General features: G+C 37.4%; 1 protein-coding gene across 1 annotated transcript in view; it reads left to right on the top strand.

The window, feature by feature from the left end:
• Positions 1-8,838, top strand: part of LOC119597777 (protein-S-isoprenylcysteine O-methyltransferase-like) — a 12,508-nt gene extending 3,670 nt beyond the window's left edge. The window contains exon 2 of the mRNA XM_037947409.1: positions 7,813-8,838. Within this exon, the coding sequence (XP_037803337.1) occupies positions 7,813-8,496 (684 nt within the window). The 3' untranslated portion in view covers positions 8,497-8,838. The remainder of the gene's footprint in view (positions 1-7,812) is intronic.
• Positions 8,839-14,519: the final 5,681 nt, after the last annotated feature.

The raw sequence follows: 14,519 nt of genomic DNA, 5'->3' as shown, positions 1-14,519 counted from the left end.
TGTTACCCGTAGCCGCTGTTAAAAATATTACCTCGACATTTTAAACTAACACCCCTTAAAGAACACATTCCCGAGCGAATCTATAGCCCCCCTCCCTTTCAACACACCATACAAAAAGGGGGGTGAATTCACCTTAAATAAATTAAAGTTAATTATTATAGTAATTGCGCATACGCGCCCATCTAGTTTCTCTTCCCAAATATTTGGGAAAAAGAGGGGAGAGAGAGAAGAGAAAAACTGAGGGGTTGTGGGAGGACTAAAGATCTATGCCCCAAAACAAAAGCCTGGCTCTGAGACACAATGTTCCGGCCAAGTCTAAAAACCCGGAAAGGGACTTGGAGGGGTCCGGGTCTTCCAATACCTTGGGGTAAGGACTGACCGCACCCTCCCCTTTTCATAAGGGACCTCCCGGGTTGATAAAACCAAAGCAACTGTTTTCTGAGAGCAGATGGAGCATGGGAGCCCATGAATACTATGTACAGCCGCCCGGGCCCTTTTGGGGGGAAAAGCTTTTCGCCTTGTTTGCTACAAAACAAAATCAAGAAAAAAACGGGACATTAAAATGAAGCGTCAATCCTTCTGGGTCCCCAAGGGGACGAAGGCCCTCACCTCCCAGGGGCAAACCTTCTCCCCTGGACTAACAAATTGATCTAATGGCAGTACATTCCTTTCAAAGGTCTCAGGCACCCAGGAAAAAAAACCCTGAGAAAAAAATACTCAGACGCCTAGAATCATGAGCTGTTTGCAACAACTCTCATATCCCATCACTCAAAGAAAAACTCTGCCAAGGGCATGGCCTCCCCCCCCGACTTTATTAAACCCCTGCCGTGGGCAAAAACCTTTGACTGATTCTCTGTATGAGTTGTAAAGGTGAAAAAATAAATACCGTCCCTAGTCAAATGCAAACCCCGAGAGGTCTGGCAGCCATCACCCCCGGGTACAGAAATACTTTTACGGATGGGAAAGTCGACCCTTTTGCCCCTCAGGGGCCGGGTTTGCAGCAAGGGAAAGCACAAAAAACCATGAGGGGAACAGAAAGCCCCCTCCTAAGGCAGAGGCGTTCGATCACGGAGTCCCAGTCATACATACAGATCCAGGGCGCCATTGCTTCTTCAATAAAATCACCCCAAAGACAAAACCCACCTCTGACTTTTGTTACCATGTGCAGGGATTCTTGCTCAGGTAGAAGTATAAAATAAACTGTGCCCCCCCCACATAACATCAGAGGTAATGGCTTTCGACAGACTACTACTTGGCAGGGGGATGCCCCCCCAAAACTCATGAATAAACCCAAACCGAAAAAATCTTAAAAAGGAAAAAATGTAATGCCACATCTCGGCCTTTCTCATGCAGCTTTACAGAGAAAAACGTGATCCTCCCCCTCGGGCCCAAAGGACTCAAACGCCAAGGGTACGACCACTGGCACTTTCAAAATAATCAATAGAGGTACCAACTTTTCTTCACAGAAACAATTTTACCCAGGTATTTTATGAAAAGATGGAATAATGAATGGCATTGATTCGATAATAACACCCCCCCGACCAGGGCTCGAACCCTCCGTACCTCTGCCTTAGGGTTTGAATTGCTAATCAATTTTTACCAGTGCCCCGGGAGTGAGCGTAAAACTTCGCTATCATTACTCAAGTATGAGTGATAGGTAAAGTCTATGGAGCTAGTAACACCTAGTTGCACATTCCCTTCGTGGGTCTGTGGCACGGTTGGTTTTTGCACTGGCCCCGGGTTCATACCCAGAGTGACTATTTTGAGCCCGGGTAGGAGGGTTGTTTTTTATCGATATCAATGGGGCATTGCATTATTCCATCTTTCATAAATTCCCTGGGTAAATCTGACTTGTTTGAATCGCAAAATCAATTTCCCCCGAGTGCCACGGAGAGTGAGCGTAAAACTTTGTATAAATTACTCAAGTACAGTAATAGGTAATGCCTATGGAGCAGAGGTCCTAGTTGCACACTCCTTTTGTGGGGCGTGTGGGACGGTTGGTTTAGCACGGCCTTCGGGTTTTTACCCCGAGTGCCTAGGTTCGAGTCCCGGTCGGGGGTTTTATTTATCTCTGAAATACTTAAGCCCATACATTTGCCAACATTTCCCACTACAAACCTGATAGGCACAATTCCCATCGTGCTCCCCATTAAAAAAGCTCCCAGCCCAACATTGGAGCGTTGTGTGGAGAATGAAGGGGGGATTAAAACTCGGAAAAGCAAGAACGAAGTGTGCGGTAGACAATCTTAAATTTTAAAATGCGTTGACCTGCTCCTCGTCCCAGCGCCAGAGGGGCATCTTTTTGAGGAGGTGTGTCAACGGCGCGCAATCCTCCCCCAAAAAACCCTTTTTGAACTGTCTGTAAAAAAATCTAAAGCCCGGGAAAATTTACCTGTGTTACATCAGAGGGAAAGGGGAACATACTAACCGCTTTTACCTTGGCCTCGTTATGGACAATACCTGCAGCACTAACCGAATGACCAAGGAAAACTAAACGCGACTGGAAGAGTTTACAAAAACCCGCTTCCGAAAGTCGCTGAAAAACACTGGGGCAAACGCGCTTCATGGTCCTTGATCGAAGGTGAACAAACCCAAAATGTCGTCTAAGTAGACTACACCTGATCATTAATTAAACCCAGCAAGAAAATAGCCATAAGACAACAAAACGTCAGAGGAGAATTCTGAGACCCATAGGTGACCCCAGGAACTCAAGTGTGACCCACAGCGTCGAGAATGCAGTGTATGGTCGGCTGTCCTCTCCCAGGGGATCGAAGGAAACCTTTCACCAGGTCAATGGAGGAGAAGACCTTACTCTTCCCCCAATGACTTGCAAGAGCTGACGAAGGTTAGAAAGGGGAAAAGGTGACGGAACGTCCCCTTTTGTTCAAGTATCGAAAATTCACAAAGGGGACGAAACTGTGCTGACACTTCGGCACCAGCAGCATGGGCACTGACCACGGCTACTCGAAGGTTGAATTAGCCCTTGTTGCAGCATACCACGCACTTCCTCCTCTAGAATTTTGACGCCTCCTGTGCAGAATCTTGTATGCCGAATATACACAGGCTTAGCTCCAGGTTCTAGAGTAATAGAGTTTTCTACCATGTGCGTTCTGCCTAATGGACGGTCCTTGGTCGGTAAAATGTAGGGCTATTAATCAACAATTTGCCTAGAATATCCCTACCCTCGCTAAATGCGAATGGCCCCTGCATAGCTCGTGTGTTCCCCCCAGTGTTTTACTCTTCAGCCAATAAAGACCAAACCGTCATACAACTCTAACTAGGCCCTTATAACTGAGCCCTTATAACAACATTGACACATCCAGTTCCTATACGGGATTAGATGGGTGGTAGCAACGAGCGCTTTTCTTTGCGAGAAATTATTAAACACACCGATTGATTTGAAGAGGGAGGGGGGGGGGAGGGGGTAAACATCATGTTGACATGTTGGTGCACATGGGTGTTGGGGGTGGAGGGGGGGGAAGGAGTTTTGAATTTGAGGGGGAGGGGGAAAAAGCCGTTAAAATGTTCTGGATGTCCATGATTTCTACCACGTGTGTGTGTGTGTGTGTGTGCATGTGTGTGTTTGTGCTGTGTGTGTGAAGATGACTGCCTATTTGGAACAAATTTAAAAATCTCACCAGAGAGTGAGAGAGTGAGTGTTTGAGAGAGGAAGAAAGGTGAAAAAAAATGTAATAGCGAGGAGACAAGAGGCGCGGTAATAAGAAAATAAGAGAGAAAAAGTGAGATGGGGGGGGGAGGGGGAGAAAATGGAAAGGGAATAGGAGGGAGAGACGGAGAGTTTGGGTTTTTAAGACAAAAGCGATGAGTGAGCTATTGAAAGGGCCCATGCAGACACAGAAGAAGAAAAAAGAAAAAGATGAAAACAAACATAAAAATGCCAGAGTGATGGGAGAAGAGCTAAGAGGGGTGGAAACTGACAAGCAAGAGAGACCTAAGGCAGGCAAAAGAAATCCCCCGCGTGTGACGTCACTGCACTCCGCATCCGAATCCGCCTCCGGATTCCGTCTCAGCGAACGCCCGCGAGTAAACATTGAGCGAGCGGGCTCCTCGACCCAAAGGAAGTTTTGGTCCTCTTTCTCCTGTTTTGACGACATGATTTCGTGTTTCAGGATGGTCCACGAGGGGCCAGATAAGCCTCCAGAGCTTCCTTCTAGGCCTAGGGATCCTGAGTTACTTCTGGTGCACGTGCGGTTTTGGGCGCCGCGGCTCGGAGTGGCGGAGGAGTGGCTGCGGACCATCCCTGGGTCTACTGCAGCTGCTTCTTCGCTTCCGTCAACGCAGTCCTTGACATGGCATTCAGGGGGAAGAGCTGGGGAGGTTGGTGCCGTTGCAAGCCCCTTGGGTTTAGGGAATGCAGGTTTTTCGGCTTCTGTTCATTTCTAGGATTTCTCTTTCGGGGAGCGTGCAAGTGCTTTAAAAATTTGGGAATATCTCTTCTGTTTGGGTTTGTCTAGTGGATTGGCAGATTTGTTTGGTAACAGGTATTTTTGCACAACTTTAAATTGGTGTCTTATGAAATACTTAGAGATTTTAATCTTAACTCAGTGCCACGGAAAAAATGCCGTGCTCATTTTTTTTTTTCTTTTTTGTGAATTGTTTCTGCAAATAGATGGCTCTGCTAGTGCAAATAACTACAAAGGGTCAGTTAGTAGAACCTTGTGCCCTACCTGATATCACCTTTTCCCTTGATTGACGGGAAAAAAATGTTTTTTTTACTAATTCTATGAATATTGATGGTGTTTTTTCATTATAGACATTATAATTGATCTAATGTTTAAACACTAGTAACAGCAAAATAAGATAACATAAATATATTCATAAATCAAGGAAAAGAGCGAGGTAGGCAGTACTGTAATTGGCTCACTGGAGACTTGGGTACAAGTGTAGCCATCTGTGTGTAAAAACAATTAATAAAGTAAACTGAAAGTGGGTATGGCAGGTATGTACATTTCCATGCTGGTGTCATTGGTTAATTGCATATCCATGTTCAGTCAAATGATGAGGTATTTTATCTCAGCCTCAGCTTGGTCATGATTTCACTCAAACCCATCTGGGCTCTGTCATGGTGATCAGATGTGGTAGAAATTTTGCATTTCAAGGGGGGGATACTAGGGCAAACCCCTACAAAGAGGTATAACTGTGTAAATGAAACGAAGTTTAGGATCAATATGCACACCCAGTGAAGAAAATGAGATGATCAGTTTGGGTCATTTTTTCAGGACAGGACCACATGAAATAATAGTATGCCATTCTTGCTTCATGCTCTGGCAAAAAAAAAGAGCTTGGGACTGCCTCCCCCTTTGCCCAGTAGATAAGCCAACAAAGTCTGGCTAGGAGAAACTTATGAGACAGAAACAGGATTTTAGTTGATAGTAGATAAACAAAAAAAAAGAGGTAGGAAAAAGCCTGACAGTTTTACCTAGCTTATGTAAGGGGATGCCACTGTTATGGTTATTAGAATTTTATAAAAGCAGCAAGCCAGAAGATCTTTTTAAATTGAATTTTAGAGGTAAAGGATTGCATTGATGCCATCCATTACAGTAGTATTAGTGAATACTGACCTACTTTATTTTCACTCTTTATATTACAATTTAGTTTGATTCATAGATCTTTTTAAATGTAGTCTTATTTAATACTTGCCATGTAGTTATTATTTCTTAATATTTTTTTTCCAAAATAGATAGATTACTATATATGAAAGTATGAACATTATTTTCACACATCAGATCCTCAGAGGATTTATCATTATTCCAAGTTCATTGATATATTTCTCCAAAAGCCTTTAGGTATGAGGGTCATTAGTACTATAGCAAATTGCATGGAATTTGCAAGAAAAAAAATACATAAGTAACATACAGTTCACTAACATCCAACAAGAAAAATTGTCCCACAGCATTAAAGGTTGTAAAAATATATCCACAGAATGAATTGATTATAAAAAGAAGTGCAAAGTCATATTTTATAATGAAAAATATTGTGCATTAACCATTGCATGATGATATTAAAATTTCAAGGAGGTTGCTTAAATTGCACAATATTATGCTGGCAGAAGGAAGTGTTAATAGAATATAGTATGTGAATATATCATGCTCCTATTTCTTTGTTTATTATGCTGCATTCAGAACTCCTTGTCTTGCTTGCCAGACAACTTTTCAGAACCAGCTGGACAACCAAAGGCCATGTGGGATCATCTGAGGCCTCCACGATCCACAATGCACCTGCTTTAAAATAAACATTCACTTGATTATTATACCCGTATCTTTATTTTAACACTACTAGGTTCTATAACTACTCTGATCATGGGTTTAAATGATTTTGCAACTGCAAACACTTTTTGATAAGAACAATAAAGGCCATTTTAATTACCCAACATTATATTGTGGTTGCCTTGCAACTGTCATTACTTATATACAAATGAGTTCGCCTGGCTGCAAAAGAGGACGAGATGAGTAAATTGTCCCAGACGCCAAAGTTGGAGTTTTCAAATGGTCAAAAAAACCTTATCCCTCATGTCCAACTTGTTGACAAGATAGTATGCAGCATTAGCGATAGTTTGAAATTTGATCCTTGTATCAGAAAAAAATATATTGCATATGCCTTTAGAAATAACTTTTATATATATGTCATAGAATTGATAGCCATGGCAGTATCAAGGAACAGAGTAGCCTTTTTTTTCTTTTTTCTTTCTTTCTTTCCCCATATATACCATTCGGGAAAAACATCCAGTCCATTCTCCTCTCTCTCTCCCCCTCTCTCGTCTTCTCTCTCTCTCCTCTCTCTCTCTCCCCTCCCCTCTCTCTCTCGCCTCTCTCTCTCTCTCTCTCCTCTATCATCATCATCAATCATCATCATCATCATCATCATCATCATCATCACCACCACCACCATAAACCATCACCATCACCATCATCACCGTCATCAACGTCATCATTGTCATCATCAGCCTAATATTAATAACAATGATAAGGGAATGAAATAAACAGATGAGGTCAGCTTTGCCTAATAATGGACATCTAAGCCACTAATCATTTTTTTTTTATATAAAAATTGACCCTAATGAGAAATATAATATTTATTATTGAAAAAAAAAAATATGATAACAAAACCACTGTCGACAGTCCTTGAATACATACACTCCCAGTGACTGGAGTCATGGATTATCACCTTTTTATACATTTATGGTGGTAATTCACTGACTCATATAGACAGTGTTCTTTTACAGATCCTGCTAATTTTTGGCTGGTAATGCAGAGTTGTGGTGTGTAAATTGCCTTTGGAATGTGTTAGTTATTAAACCCTATATAAATACTTCGAAAAGCTTAATCCAGAAATGTATAATTACATTGTAACAGTATGAGAGTTGGCAGAGGGCAGAGCAGAGTCTGTGTCAAGGTGGAACCTTAGCTGTAGCAAATGGCTCTTTTCCCCTCAACTGAAAATATCATAGTACACTTTGCTGAACAGTGTGTCACTATCCTCCACTTACAAATCTCAGTTTTGCTGTAGATAAATGTATAAGGCAATTGTATTGTAAGATTCAGAGTAGTTTTTACTTTGTCTTTTTACTGAAGGTATCACCAGTACTTGAAAGAAAAAGGCACATATGTTTTGAATTTGCCTTTTACACACACAGACACACTCACACACACACACACACACACACACACACACACACACACACACACACACACACACACACACACACACACACACACACACACACACACACACACACACTCACTTACATATAAATATATATATAATTTTTTTTTTTTTTTTTTTTTTTTCCAGATAGCTGTACGAGGATGTTTCCTGGGCACAGCCTGTGGGCTAGGGGTAATGGTCAGCGTTCTCTGTAGTTCCTCATACCATGTGTTCGGTTGGTACATGGTAGTGCTGACCCTCTTCCATTACTCAGAATACATCACCACGGCCATTGGCAATCCTGCAACACTCAGCCTTGATTCCTACCTGTTGAACCACAGTGTTGCCTATGGCCTTGCAGCTGTGGCAAGTTGGGTGGAGTTCTTCATCGAGAGGCACTTTCTGCCTGAAATGAAGACCCTGTGGTACCTCAGTACCTTTGGCATCCTGGTCTGCCTATGGGGAGAGATCATTAGGAAGGCAGCCATGCTCACTGCTAAGACTAACTTCAACCACATTGTGCAGACAGAGAGGCAGAAGGACCATGAGTTGGTGACCTGGGGTGCCTACAGTATGTTTCGTCACCCAAGTTACGTTGGCTGGTTCTGGTGGAGCATCGGCACTCAGCTGATCCTTGTCAACCCCATATGCACCATAGCCTATGCACTTGCCTCATGGAGCTTCTTCTATGAGAGAATTTATTTTGAAGAGTTAACGCTCCTCAAGTTCTTTGGGGAGAAGTACCTTGATTACCAGAAGAAAGTAGGTACGGGCTTGCCTTTCATTCGAGGATATCAGTATGTGCGACGTGTTCGCCAAGAAAGCGAATAAGGGTTTAAGTAGGTTTATGCAGGCACAAGCATTTTACCTTTTTTTTCATAATTCCCATTTGATTCTTTTCTTTTGCAAAGCATCAGTTTCACTAGAAGAAGCTCTCATTATACTAACCTGATTTATTCAAGTTTGATTTTTTCCTATTAAGTTGATTAGAGAATGCTGGCATTTTCTCTGATATTCAGTATATGGGTTTTCAATATGATGTTGATTAATTATTTTACTGTAATTAATTCCTCTTATATAAATAATTCTCTTCTTAGGCAGCAAACTCTCTTTCCCTGAGATGTGCATTCACAGGGTATGTAATTTTTATATGTAAACGTTATAACTTTAAAATGTGTGAGTGTACAGTTTTCTATTCTGTCTTTTCTTTTATTCCCTTCTGATAGCATGGTTGTTTATTTTTTTTTCTCACAATGCATATTAATGGGTAAGCTATTTCAAGAATGTTAGTACTTGGTTTATATTCTGTTCAAATAGGCAATATCTTGTATATGTTCAGATGAAGGAAAATATGCAACAGAAATTGCAAAAGTATATATTGCCAAATGAACTTTAACCATCAGAATTGTTTTACTTGCCTTAAGCACAGATTTGAATATTATTCACTTTGTATTAATGCAGTAGATAAATGTTTTCTTGCCCTCAGTATAGCTCTTTGAAGTGCTTTGCATAATATTTTTATGGAAATTTTGGTAGAATGGCACATTGTTTTTGATAGAGCAGTGGGAAATTTTGGGGTAGTATATGTGGGTTTATATACCAAAAACAACACACACAAATAATATTATAATATATTATAATATATATATATATTAAAAATATATATTATAATATATATTACACACAAATTTATCATTTTTATTATTCTATTTTGGGAAATACTTTAAAGTAAACAATCTTTTTAAATTTTAAATTTAGCATTTTATCCAAATTTAAACTAAAATGTCTGGAAAAAAAGAAACTGATGGAAGAGTTCATAATAAACTGATTAAAAAATTTCCCAAAAACAATAAGAAAAAAAATTTAGGAAGTAATTTTTAAACCATTGTTTTAAAGAGGGTTTTTGGTTCCAGATTTTCACAACCTTTTTTATATGTTGTGATATTTTCCACTCTTCAATGTGATAGATAGAGCCATGATAAAGGTGTTATATACAAATGTTGTATAGGGGAAAAATAAATACAAAACCCTTTTTAAAAAGTTCATAGTATTGTTTATATTTTTTTTTTTCTTCTTTTTTTTCCCCCCATTCCCCTTTCCCAATTTTGTGATGTTAGAGAAGAAGGGTAACAGGGGATAAACCCCTTCCAAATATTTTAGACTTAGCATGACCTAAAAAAGTCATAGACTTTAAAAATTTCACTAAGAAAAATGAAGTTGATATAGTGTGCTGAATACTAGTCAAGACCTATTGCGTTATGGCTTAGTCTATTTACAGTTCAGTTGGGAAAAGTTTGTTTTTGGTTTAGATAGAATTTCTGTATTTTACAGTAGATCATTTGAGAAAAAGGTAATTTACGTCCTATAGGCATCATTTTATGAATGTAGATGAATTTAACATTTTGAAGCTTATGTAAGGGAATCATACATTCTATTTAGATTTTTAAATAAGAATTGTAAAAACCAATTGACAGTTATTATGAAATGTGCCAAGGAAATTGTTAATATGTTCAGTGGTAATGAATGCCCTTTATAAAATAGTTATTTAGCAAACAATGGACTGGCAGACGGCAGAGAAAAAAAAAGGAAAATAGAGAGAGGGCAACAGACGATAGACTGAGGGAAAGAGAAAGGGGGAAAAAAGGGACTGAAAGTAAGAAATCTTAACTTCTATCATGATTTTTCTTTGTATCTTTTTAAAAAACAAAATAAATAGATATTTTAGTCATGATAATTCCGTTTTTAAGACGTGTTTTTTGAAAAAAAAAAATTTTTTAAAAAAAACCCCTTTTTTTTTTCTCATTACATGTTTTTTCCCCCCTTTTTCCAAAATCCCCCCTTTTCTTCCCCTTTTTTTTTTTTATTTTAATTTTTTTTTCCTTATTAATAAAAAAAATTTATTTCTCCCCCAAAAAAAAAAATTCTTTTCATTAAAATTTGTAATAAAATTTTTTTTTCTTTTTTTTAAATCCTTTTTAATCTTTCTTTTTTTTTTCCTTTTTTTTATTAAAAAATTTCCCTTTTTTTTGTTTTTTCTTTTATTTAAAACCAATTTTCCCTTTTCCCCCCCCAATTTTTTTTTTGGGGTTTTTCCCCACCCTTTCCCCTTCCTAAAATAATCTTTTTTTATAAATTCCATTAATTTTTTAGCTTTTTTTTTTATATTTTTGTTTTTTTTTTTTTTTTTTTTTTTTTTTTTTTTTTTTTTTGTGTTTTTTTTTTTTTTTTTTTTTTTGGGGGGTGTGTTTTTATTGTTTTGTTTGTTGTTTGTTTGTGTGTGTTTGTGTTTGTGTGTGGGGTTGTTTGTGTGTTTGTGTGTGTGTGTGTGTGTGGGGTGTGTGTGGTGTGTGTGTGGTTTATGTGTGTGTGTGTTGTTTATGGGTGGGGTTTTTATGGGGTTTATGTGTGGTGTGTGTGTGGTGTGTTTTTTGGGTGTGTGTTTTTGTTTATGTGTGTGTGTGTTTTTTTTTTTTGGTGTGTTTTTTTTTTGTGTTTGTGTTTTGTGTGTGTTTGTGTTTTGTGTTGTGTGGGGGGTGTGTTTATGTTTGTATTGTGTTTATTTTTGTGTGTGTGTGTGATGTGTGTAGTATTTTTATTTATGTAGATGTATGTATGCATTATGTATGTTGTATATTGTGTTAGTGTGCACACACACACACCACGTGTGTGGTGTTTGGTGATGTAATGGTTTGCATGAAATAGGGAACGTCCTTATATTTTTCCCATTCCTTTCCTTTTTCCTTTATTTTTGGTTTTGTTTTTTTTTTAAAAAAATTTAACTGATTTCTCTTCTCTGGGCTTGATGTTGACATTTTGATTTTGTATGAGATGACTGCTTATCTCCCATTAATAAATATTTTGTATGTTTAATCTTTTAAGTGCAATATTTTTTCTGTGGAAAAATTTTTTTGTAAACTTTGTAAAAATCCTGTAAAGTTATTAAAATTTTTTAGATATGATAGGGCAGTCATTCCATTCTATCAATAACTGCCCAAAGGATTTGGGATTTTGGAGCACAAAAGACTGCATACTGATGAATTCAATTAATGGAAGTTTTTGCGTATTTTAATGCTTGCTTTTAATTTGAATTTCCCTCACTTACCCCTATTCATTTAAAAGGGAAATATTGCTAAGCTTATCATAAGAATTGAAAAAAAACTTCCCTTTATTTTAATGCGTGTTTGTAATAGAATATTATGGAATGATATTTTTACAGTATCCCTTATACCAATGTATAAGAAGTTTTGTTCTTGTGTCACATGCTTTCCTATTTGTTACAAAATGGTAAAATCTTAACAATAAAAGAAATAAACCCTCACTTTGAGGGGAAATTCCTGCCCCCCGGACAGGGGTGGTAATACACTAGTCGAAAGATGGATCTGGGAAAACTATCAAAGCAGGGGAAATAAAAAGAGGGCGGGGTAAATACCCAAAGGCATCAGTTTTGGCTCTTCTTGATTTAGCAGTTTTTTTTGCCTTTGGATGTAATAAACTATAAGTTAAATTGAAAGAGAGACATATTGTTGGGTTTAACATGCAAAACAGATTGGTAAGTTTTTTCTTGAAATTTTATTTTATGGTATTTTCCCCTTTTTTTTTCTCTTTGGGGCATAAAAATTTTTTTAAAAGCCTCCAATAAAACCTGTTTTTAAAAATGTTTCAGAAATTGTATGGTTTTTTTGGTCCTGTAAAAAACAACTTTATAAACAAACAATAGTTTAGCCATACCTGTTCTTGGGAGATGATTTGTTAAAAAACATAGAACATGAAAACACAGACAAAAGGGTTTAGCTATAGCTACTACAATCTTTACACTTCACATAACCAAGGGATACCTTGTACAAGATGACGAAAAAGGTCAGCAATAAAAAAATTTAACTTTTTTTTGTGATCTCTTCACCTGTTGTATTTTTTGGTAGAAAAACCCACAATGCAAAAAATAGTTTATTTAAAAAGAATTACAGTTCTGAAAACCTTTGGGTTCCTCTGCAGACCTAAGAGGAACCGGGGATTTTTTAAACTGTAGTCTATTTTTAATCAATATAGTTTTTTGGGGTGGTGGGTTTTTCTACCAAGTACAACACAGAAGAGTGTTTTTTCCATTTCCTATTGTGTTGGAAATTTCACCTATAAAAAGGTTGTTAAAAAAATTAAATATTAATAGTCCCACATGTGATTTCGAAGTTTAAGTTAATATTTTTGTGTATTTTTTCCCTTTTAAATTTTTACATTAAAAACTTGTATCTTTTGGCACAAATTGTAGTAAAATCATCATTTGTAGTCTTTTTAGACAAAATTTTTTAATGGTCTAGGGCGACTTTCAATTTAAATAAAAAAAAAAACCCTGAACTGTAATTTGAACTTTCAAAATTTTTCTTTGCCAATTTTAAAAAATTGGTAGTTAATGATGATACCCATGAAGGGTTTTCTCGCAAAAGAGATACCATTTATACTATTTTTTAAAAAAAATTGAAAATTTCCAAGTGTTGATTTTTTTTAACATAATTTTTTCCTTTTAACCCACTAAAGCCCGGTGTCACCATTGACCCCGGAAAAAAAGCCTATGTGTGCGTGTTTTTCCACCCCGTCGTCTGCCAGGGTGTCACAGTGAAACGTAATGTAAAGGACCTTGGGGGCTCGTTATTGTACTGAATTTCAAAAGATTTCGACACTATTATTTTTTTACACGTAAACCCCTAGTTACGTCATGAGGCATTAAAAAATGTTATGTAGATGGAATGCGCATCTATTCTTTTACTGGTGTCTTTTCTCTTGGGGGGTTTGTTGTGGGGTGAGTGCCCACAGGTAGGCTGGGTGCTGAAGCTGAAATCGGAGACAACAGGGGGGCTGGGGGCTCCCCAGTTGTAAAGGGTGGGCGTCCTTGTGTTGTGCTGCTGTTGTCTTGTTTTGCTGGGGATCGGGGAATGTAACTCTGTAAGATAAGATAAGAAAAAAAAAAGGAGTAAAAAGGTGAAGAAAACGAAAGGGGAAAAAGGTAAGTGGTGAAATTTAAGGAAGTTAATGTTTGAAAAAGGGGGAAAACCCTTGCATAGTCAAAATTGTTATTTTTTTCCCCTGTCAGGAGTTTCGAGGAAGAGGGATGAGTAATTATTTTGATTTTATTTGCTACTGTTTACGATAAAAAAGTGAACATTGATTAGGATTTAATTAAATCAAACACCTCTTTTTTTTTAAATAAATAAAATTTAAATTTATATATTTATTTTTTTCTTTTTTATTTATTTTTTTTTTTTTTCTAATAACAAGATAAATAAAAAAGCTGTAAATATTTTTTTTTATTATGTTTTTTTGGGAGAAAGTAACGAGGAACAAATTAAACAACCAAACTTAACTTATTTAAATAAAAATAATGAAACCAATTAACTTTTTTATTTTTTTTTTAAATTTTTTTTTTTCTTTCATTGCAAGAAGAAGGAAGTAAAAAAAAAAAAAAAAAAAAAAAAAAAAAAAAAAAAAAAAAGAGGTTGGGGGCTCCAGCAGATGAAAAAAATAGTTTCTAAAAAGTGGGTAAGGATGATGAAGGGGAAAAAAATCTAGATAGAGACAGGAGGGGGTTGGGGGGAGATGAGAGTGGGGGGAGGTGAAGTGAGTGATAGCTGGGGTAAAAGAATAAGGTGGATAAAAACATTTTTGGGGGACGAGTCTTGACAACTAGGGCGACTGTTGCAATGGAGGGGAAAGAAAAGGGACATTCATGATTAATAAATAGGTGATAATGGTGATAACATAAAGGACAAGAACAAAACAGCAAAAAATAAAAAAACATGGTCAAAGAATATGGTAAATAAACAATGGAACAAAAAAAGGAACAAAAAAAAAAAAGGTAAAAGGCA

Source organism: Penaeus monodon, chromosome 40 (assembly GCF_015228065.2).
Source record: "Penaeus monodon isolate SGIC_2016 chromosome 40, NSTDA_Pmon_1, whole genome shotgun sequence".
In the NCBI taxonomy this organism is placed as follows: Eukaryota; Metazoa; Arthropoda; class Malacostraca; order Decapoda; family Penaeidae; genus Penaeus; species Penaeus monodon.
Note: the sequence above shows the minus strand (reverse complement) of the source record. Positions and strands in the feature narration are given on the sequence as shown.